At 38.8% G+C, this 19,922-nt stretch overlaps 1 protein-coding gene across 11 annotated transcripts in view; it reads right to left on the reverse strand.

Annotated features, from left to right (window-relative positions):
* The window catches only part of GALNT18 (polypeptide N-acetylgalactosaminyltransferase 18), a 276,796-nt gene that overhangs the window by 168,939 nt on the left and 87,935 nt on the right, over positions 1 to 19,922 (reverse strand). Inside the window, exon 1 of one of the 11 annotated variants that reach the window (XM_068945123.1) lies at positions 3,358 to 3,485. The exons of the other annotated variants lie outside the window; for them this stretch is intronic. Coding sequence (XP_068801224.1) covers positions 3,358 to 3,406 — 49 coding nt within the window. The 5' untranslated portion in view covers positions 3,407 to 3,485. Of the gene's footprint in view, positions 1 to 3,357; positions 3,486 to 19,922 lie in introns of those variants that run through there. 11 annotated transcript variants of the gene reach the window in all.

The following is a 19,922-nucleotide window of genomic DNA, read 5'->3' on the forward strand; positions in this document are numbered from 1 at the left end:
ATGCATGCACATTCTACGCATGAATATTTGGGTGTCTTAAGAAAGGCTTCTCTTCCGATGTACTGGCTATGGGAAGCTGGCTCTTACCCATGGCAGGCAGATGGCATCATTAAAGCAACACAGCTGTACTGTAAGCAACTCCAACACTCTTACTGCCTCTGCTAATGGGAGTCACACTGTATCAGAAACAGAAATATCAGAATCTAAAGGAAATGGAAAGGCAACTCAGCAGCAGTGAGAGAAGACTGCCTTATCTCCTGCACTGCACACCCCTGGTACACTGACCGATGATAAGTGCCCTCAAACTGAGAAGACACTCACACTACCAGCTGCAGAAGGCAGGGTATTCTGCCAATTTTTCAGCCTATGGACTGGAAGTCATAAGTTGTCCAACGCTGCTGTGCCTCTCTAGCAACAGAGGCAGCACCGGCAATAGGAAAACACTACATCACTGCTAATACAGGCTGGGATCCTTGTTCTTGAATTTTACTGCCACAACACCTACCAAGAATTTTCTTATGCGCTGCTAGGTACAGTGTCCTACTGCTGGTTTGCCGTCAGATACAAAGGGTCACCAACTTGCTACACTGGCCGCTTCAGCACTTCCCAGTGTGCTCTGATGACTACCTTCTCAATAATCTGTCCTGCTTCTTGTAGTCCTGCGCTGTTGCCTGACCCACCCTCCAAGCGTAAAAGCCAACACTGATGCTTGTGATTCCCTCTGCCAGCAGGTTTGAAGGGACTCTGATGTTTCCAAGATGTGGCAGGGAACCTTCTGCACACCTTCATCAACATCCACTTTGCACTCTCCCTAGAAGACAGAAACAAGGCCAACAGAATCCACAGCATAGAACAGCAATGCCACACTACTCAATGTGCAGCATTTTGTAGGATCAATACAGGCATCCTGTTTGGCATAAAGGAGAAGATTCCTTTGAGTGACCAATTCCAATGCCCAAATGGAAATACACAGGGAAAATTCTACACACTTTTGCCTGTAAAATAAAAATGACGTTAGGCATAAGAGCTAGAAAGGATTAAAACTGGCAGAATACACTCACAAATGATATGAATATCAGAGTAAAAGTACATTATTAGCAGCATAATAAAGAAATGAAAGCTTTTATTTTATACTACAAACCACGCATTTTAGTACATCAGAGACACAGGTAAACCAGGTGCAAATAAACAGAACCACTGGACTCTTACTCTTTATAGAATTGCAGAAGCCAATCTACACAAAGGTATTTAAAAAAAAAAAAAAGGTGAAATTTTCAACTTTACCCCCGGCTTCTGATTGACTCGCACTCTTTTTCACAGGAAGTTAAAGGTCTCTGAGGCTGGGATTAGGAATAGATGAATAGACAAATATCTCAGACAAATCCAGCAATTGATTCTCAGCATGCTACATTATGCCAACAAAAACCCAGACCAACTAAGCACAAGGAGAGAAGAGCAAGAGCTTTCTGTATGTTGTTTGCTTTACCCTCTGGTTAGGAGAAAGAAGAAAAAAAAAACACTGAAGAATTCCACGTGCCTCAAAGGTGGAAGTCCCACGTCTCATTATTCACTTCTACTAGAGGTAGAATTTACCTTTACTGGATTTTCAGTCTCAGGACAGCTTCAAATTTATGAACCTTAACAGATACTACAGATACCCCCATCCTCAGTACAAATCTATTTTTCACTGTTTTAGCAAAGTTATAAGCAGTTAGGAAATGTATCTCCTATTTGTACATGACCCCTATATATTGTCCATGCTCTAGATAAACAAGCATTTACTTTGTTTATCTGTATTAGGAAAAAAAGGTTTGTCCTAACTTTTTAGGTAATTTGATCATAAACGTGATTCTGTGCTGACTGGACAAAGGACACAGTGTAAAGTGGTTCATAGGTTTTATGATTACAGATTTACATAGAAAGCTATTTTTATATGGAAGAGGATTGAAAGTGTGTCCTTTGCCATGAAGAAAGTAGAGCTGCTCCAATTTCCTGTCACTATAGTGATAGTTAATGACCTTGTATATTGTGACAGGTCTAAACTGATCAAAATGGACTGTTGGCTGTAAGATAAAAAATACATTATTCACGTAGCTTATCACACGGAATTATTAAAGTCATTACAGTTACTACAAATACCATATATGTTGGCCCGATAGCAAAAACAAGATAAATTTAACATTCTTCATTATAAATATCATGTAAACATTTTAAGAAAACCGTTTTTCATTATGATCACATTCACAATCTCTCTGCATTGAAAGAACAAGAGAAAAACGACATCTAACAAGAGCTCATCCTGCAGAAGCAACTATTTCTCCAGCTCTCAAACCTGCAGGAGTGGCAGTTGATTGTTTTTGCCTTTAATGCAGCTGATTCACATCTGAATTTGCAGGTTACACCCCTTCATTAGCTACTTCAGAATATACGCTATTTTAGCACTGCTCGTGCATAACAATTTGCTCTCTGTCACAATGTTTTCAAACAGTAACTTGGCCAGAATCTTGAAAATGCATTCTAATCTTGGCTTGCCTTAAGGATACTGGATGCTAAAACATCTCCATTTTGTATTCACACAGATTTTCATTTTACACATTGGCTCATTAGAAGATGAGCTGCCCTTTCCCACCAGCAATAACATACCTTTTCCCAAGTCAACTAGAGTACATATATTCTTATTAATTTCATTATCACTATGTCCTTCATAAAAATGAAAGACTAAGGTAGACTTGTCAGGAAATTCACTAGTTTCTTTTGTAAACCTCCATAATCATAACGGCTAAACATAAAAATCCTCATATCTACATATAAATCTTTTATATAAATCTTCATATAAAAATCCTTAACATAGTCAAGAACAGCTTCAAAATGAGTACACGTCCAAAGAACTAACCTTTTCTAGTTTATAAAATACATGAAAATATAAATTCTGTAGAAGACTGAGATAAGGTAATTACATCTTTGAAGGGAGATGTTTCCCTCCAAAGTCAACTGAACAGGCATAGAAATCCACCTAACAGATAAAGGAGAATAAATAAATGGATAGATTGGATTTCCTATAAAATGGAATAGAAGCTGTTTAAACTCCTCCCTCTTAATGCTCACCCTCACAGAAAGGAAATCAGAATCAGTACACATAGCAAGTAAACCTGCCATGATATATGGTTTCACAAACCTATAAAAATCTATATCTATTTTAAATATAAAACTAACTAGTATAAATCCAAAGTTATTTTGTCAACGTTGTAAATTAATACAGATTGTTATTACTGCAGCAGGGATCAGCATCTATCCCATAGATGACAAAGATGGTAACCAAATACTCAATACGTAATGTTAAAAAAGCAAAAGAAGTACTTCTTGTCTTTGCTCTTCTCAGCTGCCTGCCAAAGTGCGGGTAATCCATCAGACGAGGCTGGTGGAAGTCATAGAAGATATTAGTTTAGAATTTAGAAGCAGATATTCAGGCAAAATCAAGGATGCTTCTGAAAAACATAGAAGACACGAACCATCCGGCTTCTTATCAACTCTTCCACAAGACAACAAGCATTGACTGTTCTCTTTATGCAGATGCAGGGGACTGCTTCACAGCCTCTTGATGAGACAGAGCAGATCCTCTAAGGATAACTTCCACACATTCAGCAAATATCCTTAAAATCCTGCAGGCTCTTTTTTCCTTAATGTACAGTATATGTTACGTGGCTTTCCCCTCCTTTCCAAAAAACAACACATTAAGCACGTAATAATGTTCAAACAGGACAAAGAGCAGATCAGAGAACTAACTGCAGTAACTGGAAAGTCTTACATTTACTTCAAACACCAGTGGATCATTGAATGCCCTTAGACCAGCACTGAAAGCACTCTGTACTACTCAGCATACGGCACAAACTGCAGATTTTCCAAAACTGGAGAGCTTATCAGAGTAATAAGTATGCACTAAATAGAAGATTAAGCCTTCTCTGTACTTGTACCATTAAACACCATTTTTAGTAAGTGGAAAGGGAAATTCAGGGTAAAACAGGACAGCACTCAGAAAAACAGCTAGCAGGCAGAAGTACACAGCTGGTCTGCAACAAAGTCAGAACACCACCAAGTCAGTAATTTTTCCATCTTTGTTCTGAAAGAAAAAAAAGTTAAGAAAGGGAGAAACCAGACTGGGAAGTTTACAGAATATGTGTATTTCAAAGACCAAAACCCTGCAATCCTGAAAGTGTTAGAGGAACTCAGGGGAAGCTGTGGCATGGAAAGAAGGCTGGACTATTTGTTTCCTCTTCTAGAAACATTGGGTATTCCCTCAGAACTTCATTGAGCCTTCACAGTGTCAGGCCTGAACTGAAATTGGCTCCCCTAAGACAACTAGGGAAACAGGTCATTACAGCGGTAACACACTGGCACAAGGTGATGCAAAACACAAGTATCTGGGACGTTTCCTTTTGCTTGGGTGAGGAGAGGAAAAATCCACATCTTTGAGAGGACTGAAGGTGCTTAGGGACTTAGGGACTTATATAATGCCTCTATAGTCACTTAATAGTCACAAGCTGTCTGCCTTAAAATAGCATTTATGAAACCCCCATACCCAGAACTCTGATAAATACATCCTGGAGATGGGTGGTGATCAAATCCATTAGGTCAGATCTGGAGCCGATGTAAATTACGGTAACTCCAACGACAGCAAGGACTAATCAGTGAAACAAAGCTACTTTATACCAGCTGCCAGTCCATAATACTTCTCCTATATACGTGCTGATTCTTTCCAGGTATTGTTACCAACAGTAAATGAGAGATTTCAGCTGCAAAAAATTAAACTGATAGCTGTTACTCATTCCCCAGTGCGACCAATGCCCTTCTGCAGGAAGAGAGTCAAGAGTATCTCTTTCTCTACAGTAGTAGGTCCTGCCTCCCAAAGCCCACCACCATCACTTCTCTTGGGCTTGATGCAACGGAGCAAGAACAAAGATGGACCACATCTGTTATCTATTAAAATAGTATGGAAGGCAGTAACCTTAAGCTGAGATATAAGGCAGACTGAGGCTCTGTTCAGCTCTAGATATAGACAAAGTTACACCGCAAGACTGTCTTAAAATTATACATTTATAGAAACAGCTTAACAAGAAGCAGCTGACACAAACACAAGACTACCTGTAGAACTCTGAAGATAAGATTAATTTATGAAACTACATGGAACGAAACTCCACAAGTCAATCCATGGCTAACTGGCCAGAAAGAATGGAAACAATCTAATTCACAGAGGCCTCAGTGAGGAACATGGGAGGCATTCAGGGAAAAACTGCAGAAAAGTTAGCATAGTAAAATTTAATTTTGCCCATGATCTGTGAGGAATCATTATTAATACATAGTTTTTAATGAGCCCAAAGGGCTGCAACAGGATGCCAAAGAGATGCCTACGTTCCGTTTCCCAACACCAATGGCCTGAGCAAGAAAAAAAACATTGAAAACCTGTCACTATCTTGAAAAACAGAATAGATCTAGAAACAGATAATGGTTTAAGAGCTTAACTATGCCTGTTGCGGCTGGACGACCTATATCTTCTTGTGGGTCTCATGGGAAGTTGTTGTCTCATAAGGCACTCCAATGGCTGCCCTATATAAATTTGTATCAGCAATGCATTTGCATACATCTTCCTCCAATTCTCTAAGCTCCTAGACTTTATACACAGAGCAACCATTTAATTTTCCAGCTATGCAGAGAATGGAAAAGAAATCTCTTATATGAAATTAAAAGTTTAGACTTATCAGAGATATGTAGTCAATGGTCCTTACATTCCATTTTATATCTGTGTGCACGTAACTAATTAATACACTAACTCCTTCCTTGGACTTCACTTCCAAACGTCAAGGCCTCTTTCCTAAGTACACTGAAGACTGGATTAGGGAGATGGAGCACATTCATTTAAATACTACAAGACTTGTATAGAAATGGGAGGGGCGGGGGGGAATAGGGAGTATTTGAAGTAGGGCAAATTCTCTGCTCTCCACACATATCTCAATCATCTGTTATCCATTCCCATTTGTTATTCTGATAGCCATGATTCCCTGTGGCAGACAGAATTTGCTGCTCTAAGGAATACAATGCACATGCTATAGCACACAGAACAATGATAAGGTGCAGGTCACAAGGTAGCAAAAAAGGAAGAAAAAAATAATAATGTCCAAAATTATTTTTGGTCTTATGCTCCACAACCAGTAACTTTCAAGAATTTACTGTATGATGCATCATTATCCACACCATCCAGTTCCCCTGAAATGTCTTACTCTGCAACAGGGAATAATCAAACCCTAACAAATAACACGCTAAACATATTCTAGGAATAACACATCTGTTTGCTTAGAGTTATTTAAGGCAGTTAAGTAGAAGTTGGGCATTTTTTGCCAAACTTCTTAGATGACATAGCAGCTCTGTGAAAAGTTAAAAAATGCTGTGACATCATCAGAGATATTTAAGATTGACAGATAAATGCAGAAATGCTACCCACACAGATCCTGCTCACTTACAGTGTCATCCAGAAGAAGCTAGGATCCATGAACAAACCAGATTTTTTGTCTGTTGAGATGACAGAATAGCTTTTGAATACCATTGCTGGTGAATGTTCTAGGCACCAACCATCAGCAATGCTGACATACGATCAGTAAATTAACGGTTTCAATCAGGTCAGGAGCAAGCTGCAGAAAAAGACAACAATAGGTATATGAAGAGGCACAGATTTACCTCTGTCTTAATTCTCCCCATCTTTCAAGGGCGCTTGACATATCAGCTGCCTGGATATCTTCCCCTCAAAAGAGAGGAAAGAAGAGCAATAGTACTGCAGAGGGTGATGTGCAAAGGGTAAGAAAGAAATAGAGAGCCCCTAGCATGTGGGAAAGGGGAAAAGTGGCACGGAACATCAAGGGGAAAAAACAGGCCACAAGCCCATAAGGAAGTGGTTGAGAGAAAAATGTGGAACATAAGTTATTGATATATTGCAGAAAGGGAAATAAGGGCACAAAGGAGAAGAAGAATTTGGAGAAAACATTAAGCACTGGCCTGAACATCACCTTGTGCGTCCTTAGCTCAATACATCTGATTTTGTAAAACACATGTGCTGCTTTTGCCCTATATCACAGCCTGTGGAGGGGATCATGCCAGTAAGGTTTCTGATGCCTTCAAAAATCTGAGTAATGGGGTCATTCAAGTGATTTAGAACATGGCTATCTTCTCATTTATACACAGCACTCCATTTTATTCCACATTCTAATTACTATTCAAATGCAATTTGAAGTTGGTACCAGATCTTATTTTTCTTTTTATTATTATTTTTTTTCTTTTTCTCTCTTTTTTTCAACAGTCTCTGAGGACCTCCATCCAAACTGGAACAACTTTGGCACTACTAACTCTACAAATAACACTAGCAATGGATTTATTTAAAGCAATGTTCCTGGGGGTGAGGTTATGGAGACCGCATCCAGAAAAATCTCAGTTTAGAAGTCTGAATTTCTACTGTCTATGATTAAAAAAAAAAAACCTTTCGCACAGTCATACCTTCTCTGTTACGTCTCCTCATGAGAATTTGTGTTGATGTATGCTTGTCCACACCTTTTATCACCCCTGTATAACACTTAGGTTTCCAGCACTTTATGAGTTAAGAAATAACATTCACGACATTTACAGACTGAGGAACGGGGGAAAGTAATGGGGCAAAAATGTGCTTGGCTTGCACAAAGTCATGCAGTAAGAGAAAAGCATGACTGGTTCCCATTTCTCTGCTCCAAAACCCAGAGAAGCCTACCTGTACTTCCTCAGTTGTCTTTTATGTTTTAGAAATTCTCTCTTTTGTCTATACCAGAAAAGAAACTCATTCCTCTAGGTAAAATGATCTGGAAATACAGACTAAGGCCAGAAAGCCCCATGCACCATTAAGTTCTACCTCCAGCACAGCAGTTCTTGTAATTCACTCAGGTTTGTACCGACCCCAATGACTTGCATTTGGTGGAATCGCATCTTAAACAGTCTCTCGAAAGCTTAATGCAGATCAGTATTTCACCTTCTAATTTCTGCATCCAACTCACTGTCTTGGCTACAGCAGTCCCTATTTAAGCATAAAAAGTAGTAAGGATTAAAATTAAATTAAAAAACAATTGTTGTCATTTACTTTGATCATTAAAAATAAGTCTCTAATCCAAATTTACCTTGTCTCAGCTTCAAATCTCTGCATCTTGCTAGACTTTTCATCTAAAGAATATGTAACTACCTCTTCTCTCACTTACCTTTACGCATTCTGGTAAAGGACAATAAGGTCACCCTTTAACCTGTTTTTCAGTAAGCCTATGGACTGAATTTTAAGTCTCTCCCTTTAAGAGATATTACTAGTCACGTTATCTAGGCTTTTGATAGTCTATAACATCAACATAGCAAACAATAATATTTGACAAAATCATCCCTGATATCACGGCTTCACTATGAAGAAAAATACTTTGTAAGCAACACCTTGCATAGCAACGAGTTGGCTCTTCGCACTCCACAGACCTGACACTGTGTATTGAGAGAAAGTAAAAATAGATAAAAGTCTGACTGATTTATTTCTCCCAGTTGCATTCTAAAGCCAATACCAGTATTGGAAATAAAGAAAACAAGATGGATTCTCTACTGACCAATGCACTTGCAACGTTATAATCAGAATATTTAACTAGATTTTGATTATTGAGCATTTATTTTGGTTGAGATGGAAGCTAAAGAACCACCCTACCCAGCAAATCAGATTGCTGGCCTTGTACAATATTGATTGTTAAAATGGACCACACTTTTTACTTCTGAATCCTACAAATTTGGGTCTGGAAGTGCTTGGTACAGACTGAAAAAAAATGAGAGGGAGAGGGATATATGGTGATTCTTGTATCTTGTTATTCCAGAAACCTCCAGAGCCAGATAAAACCAGAGGCTGCCTTCCTTCCCCCTGCAAGTACCTAAGCAAAGGCTGTTACACAAGCACTGGCTGCAGACTCACCCAAGATTACAAAAGAGCCTGGGTCAGACACGTGGAGCCAGGAACATAGAACTCAACTACAAATATTTGTTCAGACTGCTGGACTAGACTGCGCATCTCTGACAGCCTGCAGTTTCAGAGAACTCTTGTGTATGCATTTCCATTTCCAAAAATAGCAGAAGAGGTTCAAGCATGAAGTCATCCTTTTACAAGGCTTTGGAAATTCTGTCAGAGTATGCATGCTATGGATAATCTGAAAGATCTGCGGATTCTGCAAGCTAAGCCTTGGAAGAAATAGCCTAGTCTACTGTCAGTGCATGGCTTATCAAGGCATCTGTTCTCCATCATGTTAAAAAGTAAGCTCAGACCTTTGTTTTCACAGTGTCAGAAGTAATCTTTGCAGGACCGCTATCGCAGATAAACACTTTAAGATGTAGAGGCTGAGGATTCCTAAGGTTCTGCGGTTCAAAACTGTAATCCATAACTGAGAGTAAGCAAAGATCTTCATTGTTACCACAAATGACTGTCTTGCAGATGCTGTTGCAGCAAATGAGACACATGCCACCTTTGCTGTTCATTATGCTCATATTTACTGTTAGCAGAATGAACTTCATGTGCAGGGACAGAAACCGACTGCAGCTTCCAAACCTAAATAGCTACACTTCCAAACATTAGCTCTGCGTTCAGCCCCTTTCATAAAAACTGCTCATTAATCTAACAATCACTTTTTCTGCAATTGCTTTTTTGCTCTACAGAACGGCCTTGTGAATATAATAGAATAGACTCAGAAAAACATATCTCTTCATGCACTGCTTATACTGACCCTTTGCCAGTGTCTAAAGCACATAGTATACAGTGTGCTCAAAAAAAAGTCCTCAATAAGAACTGTACATAGCAGTAACCGAAAGATAATTACAGTTCATTCCTTCTCCCACGGAGAAGTACTAGATGTACCATTAAAAGTACCAGAAGAAATATATATAATAATAATGACAAAGTAGTAGCTACTAGCCTACAGGACCCTCTGGTATTTCATGGCATGCTAAATAAGAATCCACAAGATTTTTACTCATTACCTTATAACCAGATAAACATACATGCATGTGACACACACATGCACACAATCATCTGCTGGACAAAAGATTTCCTGAAGTCAGATGCTATGCAGTTGTAAGCAGAGGAAATTCAATTAACCATTCAATTAACACTAGTTCCAAGCTTTCCATTGGCATAGATACAGTTCTTCATTATTAAAATCAACTCCTTGATGAAATGCCAGACAAAGCTTGATTTTCTTATATTATACTGAGTAGACTCTCCAGTTATTAATGTACATGGATCTTCAGCGTCAGCCTTCAGTTCAGGAGTCCACTTATCTGTCCCCACTAGCATCCTAAAAACTTGGCTGAAAAAAATCTCACAAAAAGCAGCTTCAGTTTTACTGTGAGGCTTTCTAACACAGGTAAAGAGACCCATCAAAATCTCTTCCCAACAATCCATAAATATACCACTTGGTTTGTAGCACTTCCCCCTCTAAGTATGAGAGATTTCAAATCAAAACAAAAAGCAGGAGAACAGTAAAAATGTTGATTTGCTGTTGTTTTTAATGTGACCTGGGAAACAGACTATTTGTTTCTGCTCCTTAGGTTTGACTTTGCGTATCTTATTTTCATAAAATTTCCTCATTAGCAATTTTTCTTCTTGTTTAATATGTAACCAAATAGTGACAACAAACTTCATTCCAGCTTCCTGATGTTTCTCAAATGCCATGTGTGTAAGTGTAACTGCAGATACAAATGACTCTTGCCACCTGCCCTTTAACTGTTTATTTTACCTGAAGTTCACCCATGCTCTGGAAGGTAACGAGCCCCCTCAAACTCCTTCACAAATATTTTCCTTTCTGCAGCTTTTCTTTTCTATAGAAAGCATCTGGGAAACCTATATAAAGATCAGCAATATGTAATAACAGCCATGAGATTTTATCAATTTGTGCATCTTAAGAATACAGTGAGACTCTTTTTGGCAGTTGCATAGAAGGTGAGATAGCATGCAAGCTAATTGAAAAGTGCCATTTGCTTCCCATATTTAAAACATAAACAATAGTGAGAATGTTCAAAGGAGTAAGCTTTTTGCCAGGACACTTCTCTGTTGGCACCAACGCAGGCTTGCATACCATTGGCCTACCAAAGAGCCCTTCCAAGAGGAACTCAGCAATGCCCCTGCTTCCACTTAAATCTCTCTTGCTAAAAAATAAATAAAAAAAAAATCATCTCAAATCAATTAGGATCTAAAATAATTCAAAAAGGCAGAACTTTACTAATTGTCCCCAGTGGGAACAATTTATAGATGCTGGTTTAATATGTGTTGTTAAACGTTCTTTAAAAATAACCGACTGAACTTTTCAATGTCTGCCTCCTATAGAGACAACATTCATTACTACAAATGGGAATACTGATTATAAACCAGACACAAATCCATATTGGTAACCTGTACATTGAACAGTTGGAAAGGACACACCTAACGCTCAGGTTTGTGCAGTGCGTGGGTGGGTGCGTGGGTGGGTGGGTCCACCTCTGTCCAAGAAAGGGGAGAGTGTTGTTTGTGAACTAATAATTAATCTTCATGAGGTCTTTAAAGCCTCCTTTACTTTAGCCACAGATACCGTCAAAGTCAAAAAATAACCCTATCACTATTTTTATAGCCCTTCCTACATATAACGAAGATCATTCGGCAGTAGTACCCTGAGTAACATGGTACGATGTCACTCCATTAAAGGGAGTCAGGGTTACTAGTACTTAAAATCTGATGAATATTGAAAGGCTGCCCACCTCATTGCCTTGGTCTTATGATTCTACTTACTGCACGTGGGTGTCGGGGGCAAAGGAGAGCCCTGTGGGCTCTAATTAGGAAACCTTAAGAACTCCAGTCAGTTCCATTAGTTGCTGCTGTAAATGAGTTGGATTTCACAAGTGTTGCAACAGGAAAGAATATGACCATCACAGACCAGATTCAGACTGCGCGCAAACCCTCTTTAGTTCAGCTGAACTGCCCACACTTTCCTCAGTTCCAAACTGAAAATATGTAGAGAAAGTTTGACTTAAGCTGTACCTGCGCAACCATATTCATTTCAATGGCATCCTGTGGGAATAATTAACCTAGAATTTGTTTCAGTGCATAGAACTCCTATGATAATTTTTTTTCATATGGGGAGCAATCAAGGGAAACTAATTTTAAAGAATGATTTTGATAATATGCTTTTAACAGGAATAACGTTGTGTTAGATTTTCTTCTTCCATTCAACCTTGGCAGACCTCCTTCCTGACTGCAAGCCACTTGAGACTATGTACATAATACTAATCATGTGAGTAATCCCACTGACATCAGAAACCTCAAAGACAGGCACATGACTAAGTCATCAAAAGGAGCACTCATTATCAACACAACTTTTGGAAAGCAAAATGAGAAAGATGTAAGCTAAATAAAAGTTCCAATATTTTGACACAAGTTTTTAAACATGACTTTTTAATAATAGTTTTTTTAACATAGTGACTTTATGGGTCACTATAACTATTAAGAGTGTGCCACATTTTACAGTTAGACTGCATATCACAAAGAGATAATGATTATGATACACCTTCCCCTACTCAGGCCCAACTGTTTTATAACATAACAAACTAAGTTTTCCTGTCAGAATTCTCATTTATACAGTGCTGGTGAGACTACACCTGGAACCCTACATACCAAACTGGACATATCAACCACGGAGCAGACAACAGCCTCTAGAGAACACAAAACAACATAGTAAATTCACAAAGTCAATTCCTCTGGTCCCAGTAAAGTATAAAAGAAAGCAAATAGATTTGCTAAAGACAAGATACAGACCCAGAGGAACAGGAGCGACTGTTTACATCCACTAGCGACTGGAGTCTCTACTGACTTTAAAAAGGCCATTTGGTACCAGATTAAATCCAAAGTTGGCAGCACTGAAACAACACCATTAAGGACTCTACTGTAGCCCCTGTACGGATTAATTCTGTAACACAGACAAACAAAACTAAAGTATGCGTCTGTGTCCGTCTGTGTCACCGTGTGCGTCTGTGTTTATATGAGTGTATGAAACGAGATAAAAATGCAGATGGCTCAAAAAGGATCTGCCAGATGTGGTCCCTGTCTGTTTTTAAGATTATTTACAGAAGTGCAATTGAGGATTCAAAGTTAAATGAGTAAACCTAGCTATGCATGTTAAATTCGTCAGCCTTGCATATACAGCGGTAATACTACTACTGTCTCCCCATTCTTGCTATGCACTTGGTACAACCCTAAATCCTAGAACGTTTATAGTTTATTAGCGAAGAGACTAAAAGTTGAAACAATCACCAAAAAGTGAGGAGACTTGCTGAAGAACAATTTATTGAAAATGTTAATAATACACCCTCAGACCCTGCCTCCTATACATTGCTATCTGTGTACTACTTTCCCCAAGATCCATTATCACATGGGGTTGCTGTGGTGCTTTTAGGGAAGACATGCTTTTGAAAGGCAGTCCAGAAAAAGGCCTACTTGTTTCATTCTAAAAACCAGAAGTAAGATTCTAAGGTGGGATACTAAATAACATTTAATCTAGAGGCCAAACGTAATGCACAAGTTCCCTCTTCACCACTCTCTTGGGAAACGAGCACAGGTAACAGAATACAGTTTGGTCATCGGATCCCAGCAATTTAGAAGATTAGTCAAATAAGGGTAGCGTTGGCAAAAGGCAAGAGATAACTAAGTGGGTCCACAGCAAACGGAACAAATGATGACTGGTTTCACATGACTTTCGTCCGGTAGTTCAGTTCTCTAATAGGATATGAGCTCTAGCTAAGGCTGCTTGCCAGTTAGGACAGTGGTAGGAGGCAGTGTGTGTACAAACTCTCTTTGCAGCGTGAGCTTACGCTACAGCACTTTCTGCAGTAAAGGCAGCAACAGGAGGCCTTTCTACATCTGGTCAAGTATTTTCCAAAAAGCTGCAAGAGCTCAGTATGATTGAGACCTCCTCCTCTTTGTAAAGCCTAGCTGAAATCAACCAGCCAGGTTCAAAAGTTCCTAGATGCGAACACATGTTCTTATACCCATAGGCAGCCTTATTTCCTTGGAACGTTAAATAACACGTCATCTACATTTCCATAATGATGACAGTTAGAAAACTCTCCACCTTTTTTTAATCCTTGTTCCCCATCAAATAATGTATTTTGTAATTACAGCAAGATAATCTTTACAGATTGACTTAATGAAAACAGCTAAGATTGCTGGTACCTCTGAAACTGGAATATAAATCAAGTAATAGAAGGGAAATTGTCCTCTGTCCTCTACTTACATTTTAAACAGATCAGAGCAGCCATTCTTGAAACAAGAAACATTAATGTACTTGGTAATTGAATTTGAAGAAATGATATTCAACATCAGAGCTGAAGGTTAAACAAATGTCTTTTCTTCCCTCCCACATCCCCTACCAGCTATGCCAATAACACATACCATGTCCCTAATGTACACAATTGGTTAAGACAGGAATAAAAACGTCTTAAGATCAAGGTAAGAACAGTAAGCTAAACTTGAAAGAAAAGGCAGGCCACAAGCTTGCCGTTTCGTTAAACTGGTAGAAGATAGTAAGTCATTCTTCAGAAAGATTTGATTCACGTTGAGACATCTTAAGTGTTATCAGTAACAAGTGTTACCAGCTCTTATTTCCAGACTTCTCACTATTGGCAATACATGCACTGAACATCGAAAAAACAGCTGTTGGAAAATTAAGACTGACAACTGCAAACACAGCAGACTGCAAAAACACTGCAAACTCTTGAACATTTAGCCTCCGAGACTGAAAACATATAGCCCATGTACTTCATCATCCCTCAGACTATCTGCCAAGCAGACAGAAAACAGACTTAAAAGATGATCTGCAGTCAGAAATCATCTTCCCCCAAGGAAGAAACAAACTTAAGCAAATGCTAAAAACCTAAAGACATCAAATTTCTGTGACCAAAGACAAGCAACATATTTAGCTGCAGTCATAATGAATTTTAAGAGATGCCTCGGTAAGTTTATAGTCTTGTGTTACAGTTTTTGTTACTTCCAGTGCTCCAGATTAGAGATCCATTATGTTTATAGGAGCAACAAGAAACACCTTTGTATCTTTCAAAATTACCAGTAGAAGTATTGCAGTACCCCTAATGCCACATTATTATTCAATTCTTCCAACATGGGCAAAGGGAGTCAAAAAGCATCAAGGACATGGATGGGGGACTATCTGACTCTCCTGTACCCCAACTCTTTGCTCTGCAGTTGCACACCCAAGCTCTGTGGAAAACTGCTGGCTGCTGGGTAGGAGGCAGAGCAGGGTCAGGTGGCCTAGGCTGAGGCACAGCATCCTAGATGGTTTGATAAGGTACCACTGACATATTATGCCTGCTGCTGTGGGCAATAACATGTATCATGACAGCATTCTCACATACATGCTATCCCTCTGCCCCTTCCAGAGAGAGCTAAGCAAAGACATAGCATGTAAAAGCAAGACTGAACCCACCATTACTCAGCCTTTAGTTTAATTAACACACGCTTAACTCAAATACAGCTTTCATTGCGAACGATTTAATGACTTCTACTCCACCAGTTCCATACTAGGTTCAGTGTAGTTCACAAGGTACTTCACCACAAGTAATGCAACTTTCTGATGTTTTAATACAATTTATACACACAAAAAGATTTTCTACCTCTTGACATGGAGAGAAAAACATATCACAATTTTCCTTTCAAGCGTGTAAAGAAAATGAAGATGCTTCTTTCAGCATCTCTCTAGCAACATCGCTGCTTGTAATATTTTATCTTTGCTCTCTGTACCACAGTCCGTCATGATGCATCATTGCAACTGTTTAGGCCTTCCTGCAAAACCTGGGGAGAAAAACATTTTCATACAGGGGTCGATCAGTGAGTGCTAATCAGTGCTAAGCACAACACCTCCTGGATAGGCTACGTATCCAGCGAACAGCAAGTGAATTCTTCATGATCAGGGTATTGCACCAAATGCCAACAAAACAGGACACCTACATTAAAAGTTTTCCCATTTAAGACCATCTTGTGCTCCTGATATGGGTGGGAAAAACTATTCTCTACCTACCTGATCAAACCTCACTGTGATCAGTGATGCTGAGAAGAATACAGATACCTACAGTCAATGTTTTGTATCAAATGCTATCTGCTTAAAGGTTTTTAAATTATTAGGATGGCACCTTGGTTACTTCAGGTGAGCAGCTACTGAGTAATGACTGATTTTTCTATATTTGTAAAAGATGCTAGATGTGAGTAGAAAACTGTATTAACAGATGCTTCTCAACTCCTTCTTTGCTCCCTGGATACCTCCAAGCCCATTCTCTTAGTATTTCCATAAATCTCTTCTCTTGCCTTTTCTCATGCTGTCCTCTATATTTGGAGCAGGTTCTTACCACTTGTCCAGAAAGCATCCTTCTTCCCCATACCTCCGTAACACCATTTTTCATAAATCCTGCTTAGGGTGCAGACGCCTAATACTGATCTGGTCTCAGCCTGCCCAGCATATTCTTCCCATCTCTGTTGACCTCAACACATCTTACAGCAACACTAGAAGATCTCATTCAGGACAGGGGCCTTTTTAATGCTAATATGTTGTTCTTCATTTCCTTCAACAGGTCTCATGTAAACTTCCATGGAAATGTACATACTAACGCTCCCAGAGAACAGCAATAAAACAGATCACTACCTAATCTGTCATCTGAATAAAATGAAGAGGAGTTAAGAAGCAGATTGTGATCCAACAGAGTATTTTGCTAGTGCTCAACTTTTGCTATTTCAGAAAAATAAAAAGGAAGAAAAAGTGTACATTCAAGCTAAGAAAGTTTCTTGTTCTCCACAACACTTAGGCTAATTATTTCTTGGTGCTTGAGATCAGTTTAATTATTACTTTACTATAGACATGGTATACAAACAATTAATACTAACTGCTTAAAGGCTAAGCGCTGAAAAGAAAAAAGCACCCTGCTCCTGAATATGTTAAAACTAAGCTATGCTGTAAAGTACTTCATAGATAAATTCTGAACACCCTCTAAAGCCCCACTCTAGTACAATTCCTTGAATCTTAATAAAGGCATAATGAAGAAAAAAAAAATCTATCAGATTAGCTATGCATAACAACACTTGAGCACTCCACCTCTCACAATTTTTGAACGCGTTACAGGAGATCATCATCTTCAGTATGTCCTCCTCAACAAAACACTGATCTTGCTACTGATCTGCCCCCTCTGCTTCTCTGTTTGTATTCCACGTGATATGTTACATCAGAAAAGTAATGAAAGTTTGGAGTATTGGGGGTCTGGGAGGCAAGAATATTTTGAGTAGGTGCTTCCTGTAACAAGCTGCCTTTGTTCAGTGAAATTATTCTTACTAGCTGATATTCACTTATTACAATACCACTGCTGCCAAATCACAGACAAGGAGTAGCACACCAGGCAGAAAAAGAAAAATGCCACATCTTGAAAACACATCAGACCTAATTTTTTTTCTTTTGGTTTCATAAACTCAAGCTATCTCCAGCTATCCATGGGAATAAGGGAACTCAGATAAAAATAAGATTTTTCCAGTCTACTTTTACTACTACACTGAGAAGAGAAGAAAGATACGGAGCTTTTTGAGGCTAATTAGATTGACCAAAAAACTGCCAGCTTGTGACATGGAGGAATCTATTTGACCTGAAGGATCACAGAGAATAAATTTTGGAGTAACTATTATCCAAAATACAGTTAGGCAGCATGCCTCCTTCAGTTCTTAAAAAGAAGAGCAGCATTACCACATTATTTCATCCAGGCGACGGTAGCTTGTTACCGAAACTTAGTCTTGCACAGGAAACACTGCAGGTAGCACAGGAAAGGAAATCTGTCCATGCAAAAATCGTAACATAACCCTACCTCTCTAATTCATACAATTTTTGATTACTTTAAACTGAAATCAAATGTTAGTTTGCTCTATTTTATTTCCTTCCACTTATAAATATGAAATAAGACCAATCCTCCCCTTTTTGTCTTGTTTCACAATTATCTACATAACATTGTCACAGCTGGGCTGACTGCACATTTATACAGTACTTATTGAACACTTTCCTTAAAACGCCATTAATTCTGTTCATTACAGGCTTAAATTGATTTAATTTCTAAACTAATCTAAAGATAGTTTGCATTTCAGACTAGCTCTTGAAAACACACGCATGTGTTAAAAGCACCTCATGGGCACAAAAATTGTTTTGCCTGCAGATAAAAAATGAAGTACAGCACTTGTAAGTACATATTTATGAATACCCAGACATGCCTCTCCTAAGGTAAATTTACCACAAACAGGTACGTAAAAAAACATCTTTCTCTGGAACCCATACCCCAGTAGTTCCATGAATAAACACTACGTCAGCGTAACAGGGGTAAATGGAGGAAGAAAGAGAGAAGGGAAGCCATCTCCGAGAGAGAAATGTTAGCTGGATTAACAAAGACAATAAAACAAGACCAATGTTACCCAAATTCGGACCTCATCACAACTCATGCGTTCTGTAATTCTAAATGGAAAAGGCCACAACATAAAAATTTCACTGACTGACAACTAGCATTCTTCTGCAACAGTCCACCCTGCAGACCATTCCTTGCATCATTTCTGCCAACACAGAAGTGTAAATGCTCAGCCCTCTGCAATACGAGCAAGAATCAGAGTCTAAATATATGGATTTGACCTGTCATTAATTCATTTAAGGGGATATTTATGAGTTAGAATATGATCAGTCAGCTCAGTGCAACTAATCATATGCAACTTTCTCTGTGTCCCTAAACTGACATAACCAGAAAACTCAAAATACACAAAGCAGTTCTGTGTAAGAAACAGTTGTATGCATTCCTCAGCATTAAAAAAAAAAAGGAGTGAAATGTTTTTCTAGAGAATGATATTTAGCTTGTAGCATCCATGAGCTACATATATAATGATTTCTGAGGGACCTGTTAACATATTGATTTCAACAGAGCAACAGTTATCCAGTTGTGTGCTATTTTTCAGTCTTCCAGGCCTCGGTCCAGCAAAGCCTTTTAACAGCTGCCTAACTTTTCAGCTACTCATACGCTTCAAGTCAGCAAACCCACTCAGGTTTCTTAAAACAGAAGTCATTAAATGTTTTGCTAGATCAGAGCCTACATCAATAATTATTCAAACATATGTATTTCAATTACCTATAACAAGTTACTTTCTACAACGTTGCTACCAGGGGTTATAGACCATACTGGCAAGAGTTGCAGTTCTTATTAGGAAGCATGTTTTAAGGTGTTCTGAATGTGCTTTCACATGTTTTCTGATGTTAAATATGTTTTCCAATGTTTTAAATATGTTTTCATTTATCTCATTTGGGGCTTCAATGACAGGCATCAGAATGCTGCAATATCATTTGCTTTTTCAGAGAACCGAAAAAGCAATTTTACACTGTGATATCCTTTTTCCTCAAGCTCAAAAAAATCTGCAAATCAACAGTTAGCACAGTCTTCCTTCACAGGTTCCTATGCTTAATAGGAATGGATTCCCAGTATGTGGGATCAGAAAAAACCATGATATCATAACCAGTGCAGTAAGACTATCTCTGAATGCAAAGCCTGCACTGCAGCCTATCGGCCCCGGAACTAAACGTGCAGTGCAATGAGGCTTCTCCATTTCCTCCTGGAATGCAAGAGAGCATGATACGACCTAAGGTAAACTAAATGATGCCCCTGCATTCTCCTGCAGACAACACTGCCTTCCCAATCACACTAATTCTTACTTCAGCTTTTTTGCTATCTTTTGTCAAATAGAATGTACATTTAGATGAAATATGTACAAAGGCATTACACAGCAAAATCTCAAGCACGGCGCGTGTCAGTGC

The sequence above is a fragment of the Struthio camelus genome, chromosome 5 (assembly GCF_040807025.1).
Source record: "Struthio camelus isolate bStrCam1 chromosome 5, bStrCam1.hap1, whole genome shotgun sequence".
In the NCBI taxonomy this organism is placed as follows: Eukaryota; Metazoa; Chordata; class Aves; order Struthioniformes; family Struthionidae; genus Struthio; species Struthio camelus.